The sequence below is a fragment of the Triplophysa rosa genome, linkage group LG9, assembly GCF_024868665.1.
Source record: "Triplophysa rosa linkage group LG9, Trosa_1v2, whole genome shotgun sequence".
Classification (NCBI taxonomy): Eukaryota; Metazoa; Chordata; class Actinopteri; order Cypriniformes; family Nemacheilidae; genus Triplophysa; species Triplophysa rosa.
The window spans coordinates 10,628,575-10,641,071 of NC_079898.1; the positions used below are offsets into that span (position 1 = coordinate 10,628,575).

Sequence of the window (12,497 nt, forward strand, 5' to 3'; positions counted from 1 at the left end):
TGAAAGCAATAACTGCTGTTAGAGCTTTTCATGAATTGCTGATGGCAAATGGTCCCTATAGAGTGTGTGGATCTGTTAAACCCACAGTTACCTGTGTTACCACAAAATAGCATTAGGTGCTATATATAAAAATATACATCATATATATTTAGATTTTAATTCCTCTTTTGTTCTTTAAAGGATCTGTTCTGTAAAAAACAAAAAGATAGTGTAATATATATATATATATATATATCCCTTTTTTAACAAAATGATCACAAACATTTGATTAGTATTTCTGTATTCAAATCTAACATGACATATACTGTATACTGTATGTATTCATAAACTATGTTATTACTGAACAGAAATGCCCCACCCACTATGGCTGGAGAAAGTATAACCTATGTGATGTCATAACCTGATACCAGATTGTCTGGCATCATAATGCTACGGTCTCATGCACACATGCAGTTCACTACTGTATGTACAGTGTGCACAGCGATACTTAGGAAAGAAAAATATATTTTGTCTCTATATCTGCTAGTTATGTTCGCTAATATACAATCTAATTATAAAAATAACACTTCTACATTAGTGATTAGTATCAAATGTAGTGTAAGCAGCGAGTCTGTGGGATGAAACAGAGAGTTCTTACTGCATAGTGCTGCAAATGGCTGAGAAGAAATGGCACAATGTTATAACTCTAAACATTAGCATAACAACAAAAACACCAATGCAACAAAACTGCAGTTTCAGTGACCTAACATGAGATGCTCAATAGATCTCCCAGTCTCTTGGTTAATAATGGTACGAAGGGAGTTAAGCATTGTGTTCAGACCATTACATGATATCACATCTTGTGCATGAACCTCTATTACCATGTAGCTGATGTATGAGGTTCCTCTCACCTGTACTTTGATCTTATTGGGCTTCTGATGTGGGCTTCTCATTGTGCATAAGATATTAACCATAATATTAAAAGATTGAGGACATCCTTCCCTTCAACGGTGCTAATAAACTGCTGTATGCAGTCACTGTACATTCAATGGAAACCGCTCACAGGTTTCTGAGGCGGTGTGAGGAACATCATAAAGATGAGAAAACACAGCTTCATGCTTTATTGGCCTCGGCTGACAGGGCTTGTCCCAAATGGCGCACTTGATGTGACTCACAGTCATGCTGCCTCCTCTCCAAAAAATCATTTGTCGTTTTAGCAAAGTGAAAAGGTGCGCTCACAAGCACTCCATCGCACTCTTTTTTCAAGACATGGGCAGGAGTTAAACTAAGTCAGTTGAAAAATGTATATGCAACAGCAACAGGGCTTTATGTTTCTTTAAACAAAGATTTTTCTCCAAAATCACTGTAGAGAATACAAAAACAGTCTGCCGATTCTATCTGGGCCTGGACATGGAACGCCACAACAACTGGAATTAAAGTGTTCATGAAAAAGTGTTGAGAAGCATGCCTGTGATGACTGGTGTTCCTCACACAACCACGGTTAAGGTGAAATCTGAGACGTCGCTGGTAGAGAACGGGATGAGTCTGCTAGATTTCAGTCGCAGTGATCTCCTCAAAGTGGATCTCGTTGCTCCGCATGTCAAACTCCTCCATATCCCTGTTCTCCAGCTCCAGACTGAGCTCCCTCATCACACGCTCCAGGTCACGGTTCCGCCGGTACATCTGGATGTAGTTCTGCTGCAGCTGTTTCTGGTAACAGATCACTTTGTCTTTCTCCTCCTGCCACACCCTGCGCTCGTCCTCGAAGGCCTCCAGCTGGTCCTCACTCCGTCTCCTCTCGTACATCAGCTCAGCTCGCAGACGCTCCACCTGCTGACAGAGACCGTGCAGCACGTCCACGCTCTGGCGCTGCACCTTCGCTTCATCGCTTTCATACGCTAGACGTTGCTCCTCGCTGCCGTTGTCCCGGAACGCAGGGCTGAGCCCGTGGACGATTCCCATACGGCTTTGGGGCAGGGGTAGACTCATGCATTGACCTTTAGAAGGCTGGGTAGTGGGCATCGCCAGAGCCTCTTTGAGACGGAGAGACTCTTCTTCCAAACGGCCCATTTTCTCCCGCAAGAGCTCTGCTTCACTCTTGCGGCGCTGTAGCTCGTTCTCACAAACTTCCAGTTCTAACGTGCGGGTGCGGGCTGTGGCACTGGCCTCTTGCGAGCGAGCATGGCTGGCCTGCAGCTCGGAGCGGGCTTCTCTCAACTGAGCCTTCACAGCAACAATATCACTTGCCTTTTGACTGAGGTCTGCTTGAACATCCTTCAGCTGCTGCTTCAATAAGGAGATCTCACCTGACTTCTGACATACCTATAACAAACAGACACAAAGGCACGAGTTAGAAATTAATCACATGTTCAGTTATGCCCGATTTAGACTATATGAATATAATACTTCTGCCTTTATGATGTTCATTGAGGGACTTCCACGACAGAGTGATAGAAGAAAAATACTGGTGAACAATACTGGAGGCACTGGAATTATCATTAAGATAATAATTCTGACAATGCAAAAGCTAGTTCAAAACAAGCCGCTTTGATACAATTGTGGAAATAACTCGCTTTTGAAAGTAAAAGTAAGAAAGTACTAGATTTTTAATGTACTGCACTAAGGTATTACGTAAAGGTAAAAAATGGACAAGTTGGCCTGAAGTTAACTTCCGGTCTGTGTTTGGTTATAATATAACAATTTATTTGATATTCATTTATAGTAATATTTATTTATATTAATATTCTATTGTTAATTAATTGTATTAAATTAAAACTACCCAACATTTATTGATTCTTTGCACCAGTCTAACGGAAATTAAGTTTGGTCAACGTAACGTTTGTTTATGTTGTTGCTGCTGAAACGTCTATATTATTTAGTAAATTTTTACCAAAGTAAAAACACTCAAAGTACATATACTTGATAAAATACTTAAGTACTGTCCCCTGAGTCTGAACTGGACATTATGTTCTGTGATGAGACTCTACCAGGTCTCACCTCCCACTTTGTTTCTTCCAGTCGGGGACCCAGTTGAGTCTGCTCTCTCTCAAAAGATGCACATTTCTTCTCCAGCGCCTCTCTTTCCTGCAACAGTTGGGAAAAGTCCTCCTGCAGTTTCTTCTTCTCTTGCTGCAGCTGGAACACCTGCAGCTGAAGAACCTGCTGCGCCCGCTGGGCCTTTAACTGCACTTGCTTCATCTTTGATGCGCAACTCTGCCGAAGATCCTCCATCTCCTGCTCACAGCGCTTCTGTTTCTCTTCATACACCTGTAGAAAAGAACATGACAGGATTCAAGATTAATATTTTGTCTTGGTGTTCCATTGTATTTGATCATCCAAATAGCACCAACAGTTGGTAGAAAACTGAATGTTTAATAGTCACCTGACAGATAGCTGCTTCATTCTCATCCAGGTTGTCCCTGAGTTGCTGTAGCTCCAAGTCTCGTTCCCTCAGTTTCTCCTCTAGTTCACGTATGACCCCTTCATATCCTTCCCCCGGAGCCGGGGACCTCCCACACGATCCGCTGTCTGACAAGGGTTGGCCTCTGCCACTTAAAGACCCCGTGCTCTTACTTGATGACGATCGGCCGCTGTCGGAATTAGAGTGTCCGTGGCCACCGCCAGCGGGTGTTTCCATATTCCCATTGGGTACCTCGCTCTGTGCCAGGCTGTACCCCGTGCTGCTGTAGGTGGGCAGGCTGGAGAGGGAGTTGCGTCCCGAGTCTGACATGGTACAGGATTGGCTACTCCGTGCGTTGCGTCCCCCGCTGTAAGAGTTCCGCTTCTCGGCGCAAGGCAAACCTGCTCCAGCACTAGGAAGTAAGATGTTGAGACTGCCCTGGCTTTCAGACAGACTGCCCCCTGGACGAGGTGACAAGTACTGCACAGAATTACGATTCTTGGGGACCACGGGCTTAAAGGCAGTGGGACGGATCAATATCTTCTCCATACTCTGTGATCAAAAACAGGGTTATTGTGATTACTACTAACACACTGACTACCTTAATGATCAAAACAATATCACAATGGCATCATCTAGTCTTGTTGAGGACTCTTGCAGTGCACAGTCATGGTATAGACTGTGACTATAGATAAGATTTAAAGGGACAGTTCACCCCAAAATGAAAATTCTTTCATCATTTGCTCCCCCTTTAGTCATTCCAAACCTGTGTGACTCTTTTTGAGATATTTTGAAGAATATTGGTAACCAATCAACATTGGCACACATAGACTTCCAATGTCTAGACACAAAACCACTAAGACATTTCTCAAAATATCTTCTTTGTGTTCCACTGAAGAAAGAGTCATATACAGCTTTTAATGACAATAGGGAGAATAAAAGATGACAGATTTTTTAATTTTTTGTGTGAACTATCCCTTTATGGTCAGCTTTTCACCCATTGAGTAAGCAGTTTTCGAATGAGGCCTCATTTAATGTTAGAGAGTGTAACTGAGATCTGTCATCGATTAGATGTATAAGGTGAGAGATGGCATATTGATGTATTGCTTTATCTTTGAGTACAGAGATTAAAGTTTCACGCAATCAATAGAAAAACAGCCAAACAAACATGCACCTGTTGTCTGTAAAGAGCCTCAGCAACACCACTTTTCATTAAAGGAATAGTTCACTCCAAATAAGAAAAACATTCTGAAGCACCCCCAGACTCACCTTTTCCAGCCTGCCTGAAACTGGAACGAGCTTTGGAGGAGGACCACCAATGTTACCATTCATGCCCCTGTTGTCAGGAGGCTCTTCGGTATCGCTGCACGGACTGCATGCGGACACGTGATTATCATTCCAATCGCCCACCGACTCATCATTCAGATAGCCGTAGTTACCATTGCCAGCAGAGATGAGTGCAGATGACTTGGTTTTAGTGGGTAAAAGAGGCTGGTTGTTGAGAAGCTGCTCCTGTGAGCTGGCGCTGCGGAGCGTTCCGTCTTGCTGTCGGAAACAGCTGGTGGCTGGTGTGGGTTTACGATACTTAGCACCATAGTCGCTGACGGCTCGGCAGTGGCGCTCCTGGTAGGTGCGTCCAGAAATGAGGCTGCTGACGGAACCCATGGTGCCTGCCACAGCCACAGGGGGGGAATGAGACACTGAGTAGCACTGCTGGACGTCAGCGCTGGGTTTCGGGTGATCAGTGGGCACAGGCAGAGCCTGAACTAGAGCCATGGCGAACACACGCCCAGGACATATAATCTGTAGAGAGAAACAAGAAGAAGAGACTGAGTTTGTACATAGATCACAGAGGGATGATTTCTACGTTACTTTAGCTCAGTTGGTAGATAATAACTAAAGAAACGGCCAATTAAAAACAGATTGGCGAGCATTAGCCGTGAGTTATGTGGCTGCGAGGCAGCATTTAATCTGCAATATATTTAGCTTGCTTCTGTGTGCTAAGAGCAGTTTCACCAAGTGGAATAATCTGCAAAAAGTCTGCCAGTCCAATCAATTCCAAACACATCCAGCGCACTTCAGAACACACTCCCAAAGGACTTCAAATTGCATTCCTTACTGCCACACACAAGAGAAACACACAGATCTGAGTTTCAGGAGAGATCAAGCTGCCCTGACTGCAGCGGCATCCCAATGACCTCTACCAGAGCGACAGAGAGAAAAACGAAAAACAAAGAGAAAAAAAATATTTCTGGGAACTGGGGTTACATGAGTAACCTTATCGTTCCCTTTCAATACGGTTCACTTCGCATTGTGTTTAGCAAAACGCTATGGGAATCATATCCCATCACGCCGTGCTTACGCGGGGGTAAGCAAACTCTTGCCGAGGTTGATTTTGAACCCCAATTCTCCAAATGCCCGAGGACAACAGACCTGCTCGTGCATATCTCTTGTTCCAACTGGGCTAGAATAAGCCATTCGTCTAGATAATTCAGAATGCTATTACCCTCCTGTCTCAGGGGGGCAAGCGCTGCATCTGCACATTTGGTAAATGTACACTGGGCGAGAGAAAGCCAGAAGGGAATGACCGTGTATTGGTAAGCAGTCACCATTATGCGAATCTCAAGAGCGGTCTGTGGCGGGATGCTATCGGGATGTGAAAATCGTCTTTCAGATCCTCCTGTTTAAACCAATCCCCAGGGCGAATTTGGGCCATAATCCGTTTGGCAGTGAGCATTATGAATGGCCGTCTCATAAGCGAGCGATTCAAAACACGTAAATCTAGAATGGGTATCAGGCTCCTGTCTTTCTGCGGTATGAGGAAATAGTGGCTGTAAAACCCTGACTCGCTAGGGCCTGCTAGCGAACTGAAGCGAGTAGCCGTTTATCACCACGTTTATGATACATTCAGAAATACCGAAACCCCTATTAAAAACAGGGGTTTCGGCGTTAAAAATAGGGGTTTCGCTATAACAGCGATCGTGGGTTTGGGAACGCGTAGCGTGTGAGCGGGCCTATAATTTACAGCATTAGCACCGTGTCCAGTGCCCTGATGAAAACAGAGGACAGGATCTTCGGGTGTGGGCACAGGGTCGAGCAGCAGCCGGGGACCTCTTACCCTGGAGACAGGCACACTTTGCCGGAACGGAGCGCTTTAGATCAGGCTCCACTCTCGGCTGCTGCTGGGGCTGTGGCGGTATGGGTGCTGGCTTGGGACGTTGCTGCTGTGGCGGAGGTTTTTAACGACTGGTATCAGCAGAGGGCCCCACCCTCTTCGGAAGGAAGTAGCGCATCACCTGCAACGAATTTTATGGTGCGCAGAGCCAGATCTGTTGTGCTGCGCAGCTCGCGGAATAACACGGGGTTGAGCCCCTTCTCGTCCATATCTCAGAGAAGCTTTGCCTGGAAAACTTGGAGCACCACCGTCGCGTGGAGGGAAGAAGCAGCTCGGCCGTTGGTGGCGTAAGACTTGGACAGCCAAGGCAGATGTCAGGCGGCACGGCTTGGATGGGTGGCTGGGTCTCACTTTCCAACTGCTGGCTGAAGATGGGCAGCTATGGATTCCTCCAGAGGTGGGAGCTTCGTATATCCTTTGTCATCAGTGCTGTCAACCGAGGAGCGCGTGTGGGTGACAGAGCTGTGGGCGCGGGTAGAGTGGGGGCGTGCCACGATCTAGTAAGCTCTTGGCGAACCTCTGGGAATAAGGGATCAGGTCTCTGGTGGGGAGGCTGCTGACGACGCCCCAGCTGCAGGATCCACTCGTCCAGGCAGCTGTGTTTCGGCTTGATCGGAGACGACCATTCGATGCTGAGCTCCGCAACCGCTTTGGACAGTATTCTGACGAGCTCGGAGTCAGAGCGAGGAAGCGGCCCAATCGTCGCACTCCGAGGCGGGGGACAGAACTTTATCCAGCTCGTCTGCCAGCGGTGCTGCCCAAAATAGCGGGCCCAAATGCCATTGGTCTGTGATTTTCACAGACGTTAACCAATAGGCTTCAGTATCAGATAAAACAGGAGTTTTCCCATAGCGTTTTGCAAAACGCAATGAGAAGTGAACCGTATCGAAAGGGAACAAGTGTATCAACGTCAGTCTGGCTCAAACTTTTTCTAAGAAATTCTCTTCTGTACACTCGTTTTTCAGCAGCCCCCACATGCCATTTTAGCTGAGGTCTGAATTCTGAGGTTAAAGTGCCAGACATCAGCATGGGAGGACAGTGTTTCTGTGACCAGTCCTGATCTTCCTCAGTCACACTGTCCTTCTGCTGACTTTGTTTTCTTCTGTTATGCAGATTTTATTGGTGATGTTCTACTGGCCTTCATGAATTATTGTTCTCTTATACATCATCGTTCCAATCCTCGTTTCTGATTGGTCACCATAAAACACAGCTATGACGCTTCACCCAACAATTCATCCTGCATCCGAAATCGGCTACTTCCATACAATATAGTAGCAAAAATAAGTATGAGTCACAAATAGTATGTCCGAAACCTCAGCAGGTGAGAAATACCTAGATGGTCAACTGCTTCCGCCGAGATTTTTGAGTGTGCATTGGATGGACACTATTCTATCCCATGATGCCACGGGAGCTGAGCAACGGTCAAATTTCAAAAGATAATCAAATAAAAATAGCAGAAAACCTTAAGCCGGATGTCCGTTTTCATTTATAAGTACCAATAAATGAATTTCCCATGACTAAATTATGTTTTTATAAATGCCTACATACAGATTGTCATAGCATACAGGTCACATGACGATAAAACACCTGAGGACTATTTTTCCAGTGGAAGGAAGGCTTCAAGTTGCATTGTTACATATTTTTAGGCTTTAATATTTGTATTGTGTGGTAATTGTTTTATAAAAGCAATAAGGTAGTTTAAGCTATAGTGCTTTATCGTGAATAAGTCACGGCTAAAGGGTGTTGATAGGCACGATGCGACACAGCACAGCCTCTCGTACCTTATTGCTTACACAAAAAAAAATTACCCACTTCCTTAAGTTACTTAAACCAGTAACCCTCAAAAACCTAACAAATATATTTATCTTTCCTAACAATACAGTAAATGCCAGCATACGATATGTTGTTATCTAATGTACTCATGCTACAAATGGTGAAGGGCCAGGGATCTGTACACCTTTACTACAAGTATAACTGTTTGGGAACAGTCATTTAATTCAGCATCTTTAAACGTATAGTATACACAAACATAATATGAAGTCTGTAATGATTCCAGCATCAAAAAATAAATCCAGCTGCAGAGTGCTATGACAATGGCGATCTTTCTTCCTGAGCTAGAAATGTGGATATTACAGTAATATTACCGGAATATTTGGATGAGAGGGTGAAGTGAATGAGATGAAACACTTTTGAGTTTGAGAGAGAGAAGTGAGGGGGAATAGCGTGACTCCTTCACAGTAACAGTTTCCAGGGCGGCTCTCTTCGAGTGCTTACGCACATGGTTCCACTAACGTGGCTATCAGGTATTTCTGCTTCACTGCTTCTTATGAAGTATGTTCCTGTAGCTAATCCAGCTCTCAAACTGCGATGCGGTTGTGCTCCAAAGCTTAAAAATTAAGACCTTAATGCAAAAAAAGGCAGCAAAAAGGTTTAGAATAGAAAAGGTGCATCTAAAATGTATTCGAATCCATTATCATTTAAAATTTTGTCCATACTGGATGCAGCACGACGCAACATGACAAACTTATTAAGAGCAAGCCGTTGTCGTGTTGCGTCGCGCTGCATCCAGTGTAGACACGGTGTTAGACTCTGCACATACTTGCCCAAGCACAACATTGAATGTTCTCTCAAAGCTTGTGATAATATGATAAGAAGACCCCCACACAGTATCAGCCCCTCGAAACTTCAAACCAGTCAGTCTGAGACGCCTCCCTGCTGAATGACCTTCAGAAGTTGCTCCTCTGTTTCCGCTCTTCACAGTTTGAAATCACGAAAGTAAATTTTCCAGTTACTTGCCTCCACCTTTACCAAGGTTTTTACCAAGTCTCCTACACCCCATCAGCCATCTGTTTGTGAGTTAATTGGAGTGTTTTTGGATAATTCATTTCCATACATAGAAAAGCGATAATTCAATTTTATGTTATTTTCATAGCGCTGCAGTTTTGCATTATTGTAAAGCAGCCTAAAAGGATACTCCGCCCCAAAATGAAAATTCTGCCATGAATAACTCACCCTAAAGTCATACAATAACCCTAAGACCGCCGTTCATCTTCGGAACACAAATTAAGATAGTCTTAATGAGGTCCTGGGGGGGAGCTTTCTAACTCCCCCCATGAACTGCAAAGCAACTGAGTGGTTCCGAGCTTAAAGTGATGAGGATACTTTTTTCGTGCAAACAAACAAAAATAAAGACTTTAATCAACAATTTCCTGATTTCCGCATCAGTCTCCTCCAACACGGGTCCGGAAGACCACATGACACATGCCTCTAAAAGCCACCACCATTCAAAATGAGATTACGATGTTGAGTGAATGCTCTTTACATAGTTTACGTTACTCAAATAATTTAGCTAAATACCACACAAAATCTGGTATTGCTAAGTAAATGTAGAAGCCTGATAAAACAATCTGACTGATTTAGAGGGTTTTGCATCTGAACTCTTCATACAGTATGTGTTTGAACATATGTCATGCTTTATCATCCTACAACTGAATACCCAAACAAACGTGTCTCTTTGATGTCCTCTCTGTTTAGACAGTGAGAGAATAGTGTGGTTTGCTGCTGCAGGTGCTTCCAATCAAATTTCACTGTAAGGCCTGGTGGCTGAAATCTCATGATGACAAGTCTTAATAGCTCAGCTGCCGCCGGAAAGGATTAGCGGCGAGGTGTGAATCTCTTTGGGATCGTGGAGCTTCTCTGCCGTGTCTGGATCAGAAGAGGGTGAAAATGCCAGCATTGAGCCTGGAACCCAGCAGAGCTCTAAATCTCTGAGCAGAAATCCCTAAACCCTTAATCACATTTGGTCTCTGTTTGGTTCAAGTGTAGTTGCGGGGTAGGATATTTGATGTGTACTCAGATCCTGCTCAAAGCCTCTTCCCATGGAGACGTTAGACATGACATTGGGGCATCCAACACAGAAGCCTTTGTTCTGATAAGGGCAGGATTTTCTTTAGCTGTGCATAGAGGTTTATATTTACTTGATCGCGTTATTCATTATTCTTGACTAAGATTTTTTATGTCAAAACTAGTCATTTTTTGACGTCTCAGACAAAATGTAATCACGTAAGCCTTACAGGCGCACATACACTGAATCGAATGAAACTGGAGAGCGGAGGAAATGCTGACCTCATCGAGTACCTCATCTGATTGTTGGAAATGAAACCACACATCCTCATTAACACGGTGTGTGTGTTCCCTAAAATAGAGTGGACGAAAGTACATGCTCGGCTAAATTTGCCATCTAAACAAATGAGACAATTCACAAGAATGACTCATTTGCTCTGTTCCAAAATATAGTGAGGTGCCTAATGAGGAAGCATTTTAAGACATCATTAGGTGTGATCCCAATGCAAACTATTCGAAAAGGTAAGCATCTTAGTCATGTTGCTTTCCAGATACATGTTTTCATTTTCATTTGAAACCACAAGGCAGAACGGTATGCGTTCTTCGCAAAGAAGCCAATCAACTTTCCTTCAACCCCTCAACCTTTCCTTGTACGCCCTGTACTCTCATTATATCGCGGCAGATCTTTTCATCAGGTCTTTTAGATTTCGCCTGCATTCAAACAGGGGTCACATTTGTAAACTAGTGTAAGTTAAAAATAAGAATCAGAATGTCCTGCATCAGTCACACGTCCGAAGCCCCCAGTGGGCTCTGACCGGCTGTTCAGCAACCTGCGGCCCGCTCCGACACTTCCTGCCAGCTGCACTCTCATTGTCCCCTCTATCAGATAAAACACACAATGCTACAAAAACATTCATGGTTAAAGTGAAAAATAGATCAGCATTTAAACAAAATGTACAGTTAGGGATCTGTGATACTTTTTTGGGATCTCTGATTAGGTTGCTACAATTACAAGGTGTCTGCTACCACACTCATTTATTATTTATATGGGATAGAGAGTAATTGTGGTAATTAAGGTTATTCATTAGATCATTTGATATTTAGGAGAGGATAAAGGAAATGCGCAATGCACGGTGACTACGCAAAACCAAATAGCCCGAACTATCAGTTTTACCAATTAGACACTATTATTAGAAATACCAGAAGAACAAATATAGCAGTAACACGTGGCAAAGCCTCCAAAGTGCTGATTGTTGCTGTGCGCAGCACTTATATCTCTGGGTGGATAAAACAATAAAATCGAATGGCTTTCATTTCTTTTTTAACCAGGATGATTGTTTTTGCCTGATCTTAACAGCTTGTCCATCTTCAGTGTAAAGGAGCATAAATTGCTGATTTAACCCGTATGCGTTTGGGGTGTACACTCATGGTCACTCACACTCAGGCAACAAAATGTAATTTTGTAACAAAATAATTGTTTTTCTTTTAACAAATGTGATTTTACTCCGTTTATTAATGTTTTTACTCCACATTTGAGCAGTTTTCGGAGGATTTATGATATTTTTTAAATTTATATAAATAATAAAAAGCTGTTTTTGTGTAAAAAAAAACCCTATTCTTTATGTAAAATTCACATTATAAAAGACCCACATTTATAACTTTCATTCAAGGGATAACATGGAAAATTTGACATGGTTAAGTGAAAAATTTTTGCCCATCTTTTGGAAAATGCAGTTTTAAAAGTAAACAAATATCACTTTTACCATTAGATGGCTGCAGAGCTCCACTATTTTTCAATAATGTTACATTATGATAAGAATCAAACCTGAACAATATGTTACAAAGAGAAAAAAATGGAGCCTTTAGAGTTGATCATTTATTTCAATCATCTGTTTTTCATATAATTCTACAAATTTAATCTAAACATCAGTTACTAACTCTAAAAGTACAAAAATCAACAGAAATGAACAGTTACATTACATATTGAGTACCAATACCCAAAATGAACATCAGAATGTAACATCAAATGCATCAAAATGCAATAAAAAAAATAGCAAGTAAAGCAGTAACAAAAAAACAGTAAATGGTAAAAAAAAACAA

The 12,497-nt window shown here is 43.0% G+C and overlaps 1 protein-coding gene across 2 annotated transcripts in view; it reads right to left on the reverse strand.

The window, feature by feature from the left end:
• Nucleotides 1-235: 235 nt before the first annotated feature.
• Nucleotides 236-12,497, reverse strand: part of lzts2a (leucine zipper, putative tumor suppressor 2a) — a 61,320-nt gene continuing 49,058 nt past the window's right edge. The window contains exons 3-6 of one of the 2 annotated variants that reach the window (XM_057342130.1): nucleotides 4,649-5,182; nucleotides 3,362-3,931; nucleotides 2,977-3,246; nucleotides 236-2,301 (exon numbers count right to left, since the gene is read on the reverse strand). In XM_057342130.1, coding sequence (XP_057198113.1) covers nucleotides 1,528-2,301; nucleotides 2,977-3,246; nucleotides 3,362-3,931; nucleotides 4,649-5,155 — 2,121 coding nt within the window. In that variant the 5' untranslated portion in view covers nucleotides 5,156-5,182 and the 3' untranslated portion in view covers nucleotides 236-1,527. The remainder of the gene's footprint in view (nucleotides 2,302-2,976; nucleotides 3,247-3,361; nucleotides 3,932-4,648; nucleotides 5,183-12,497) is intronic. The other variant, XM_057342129.1, reaches the window with a different exon arrangement.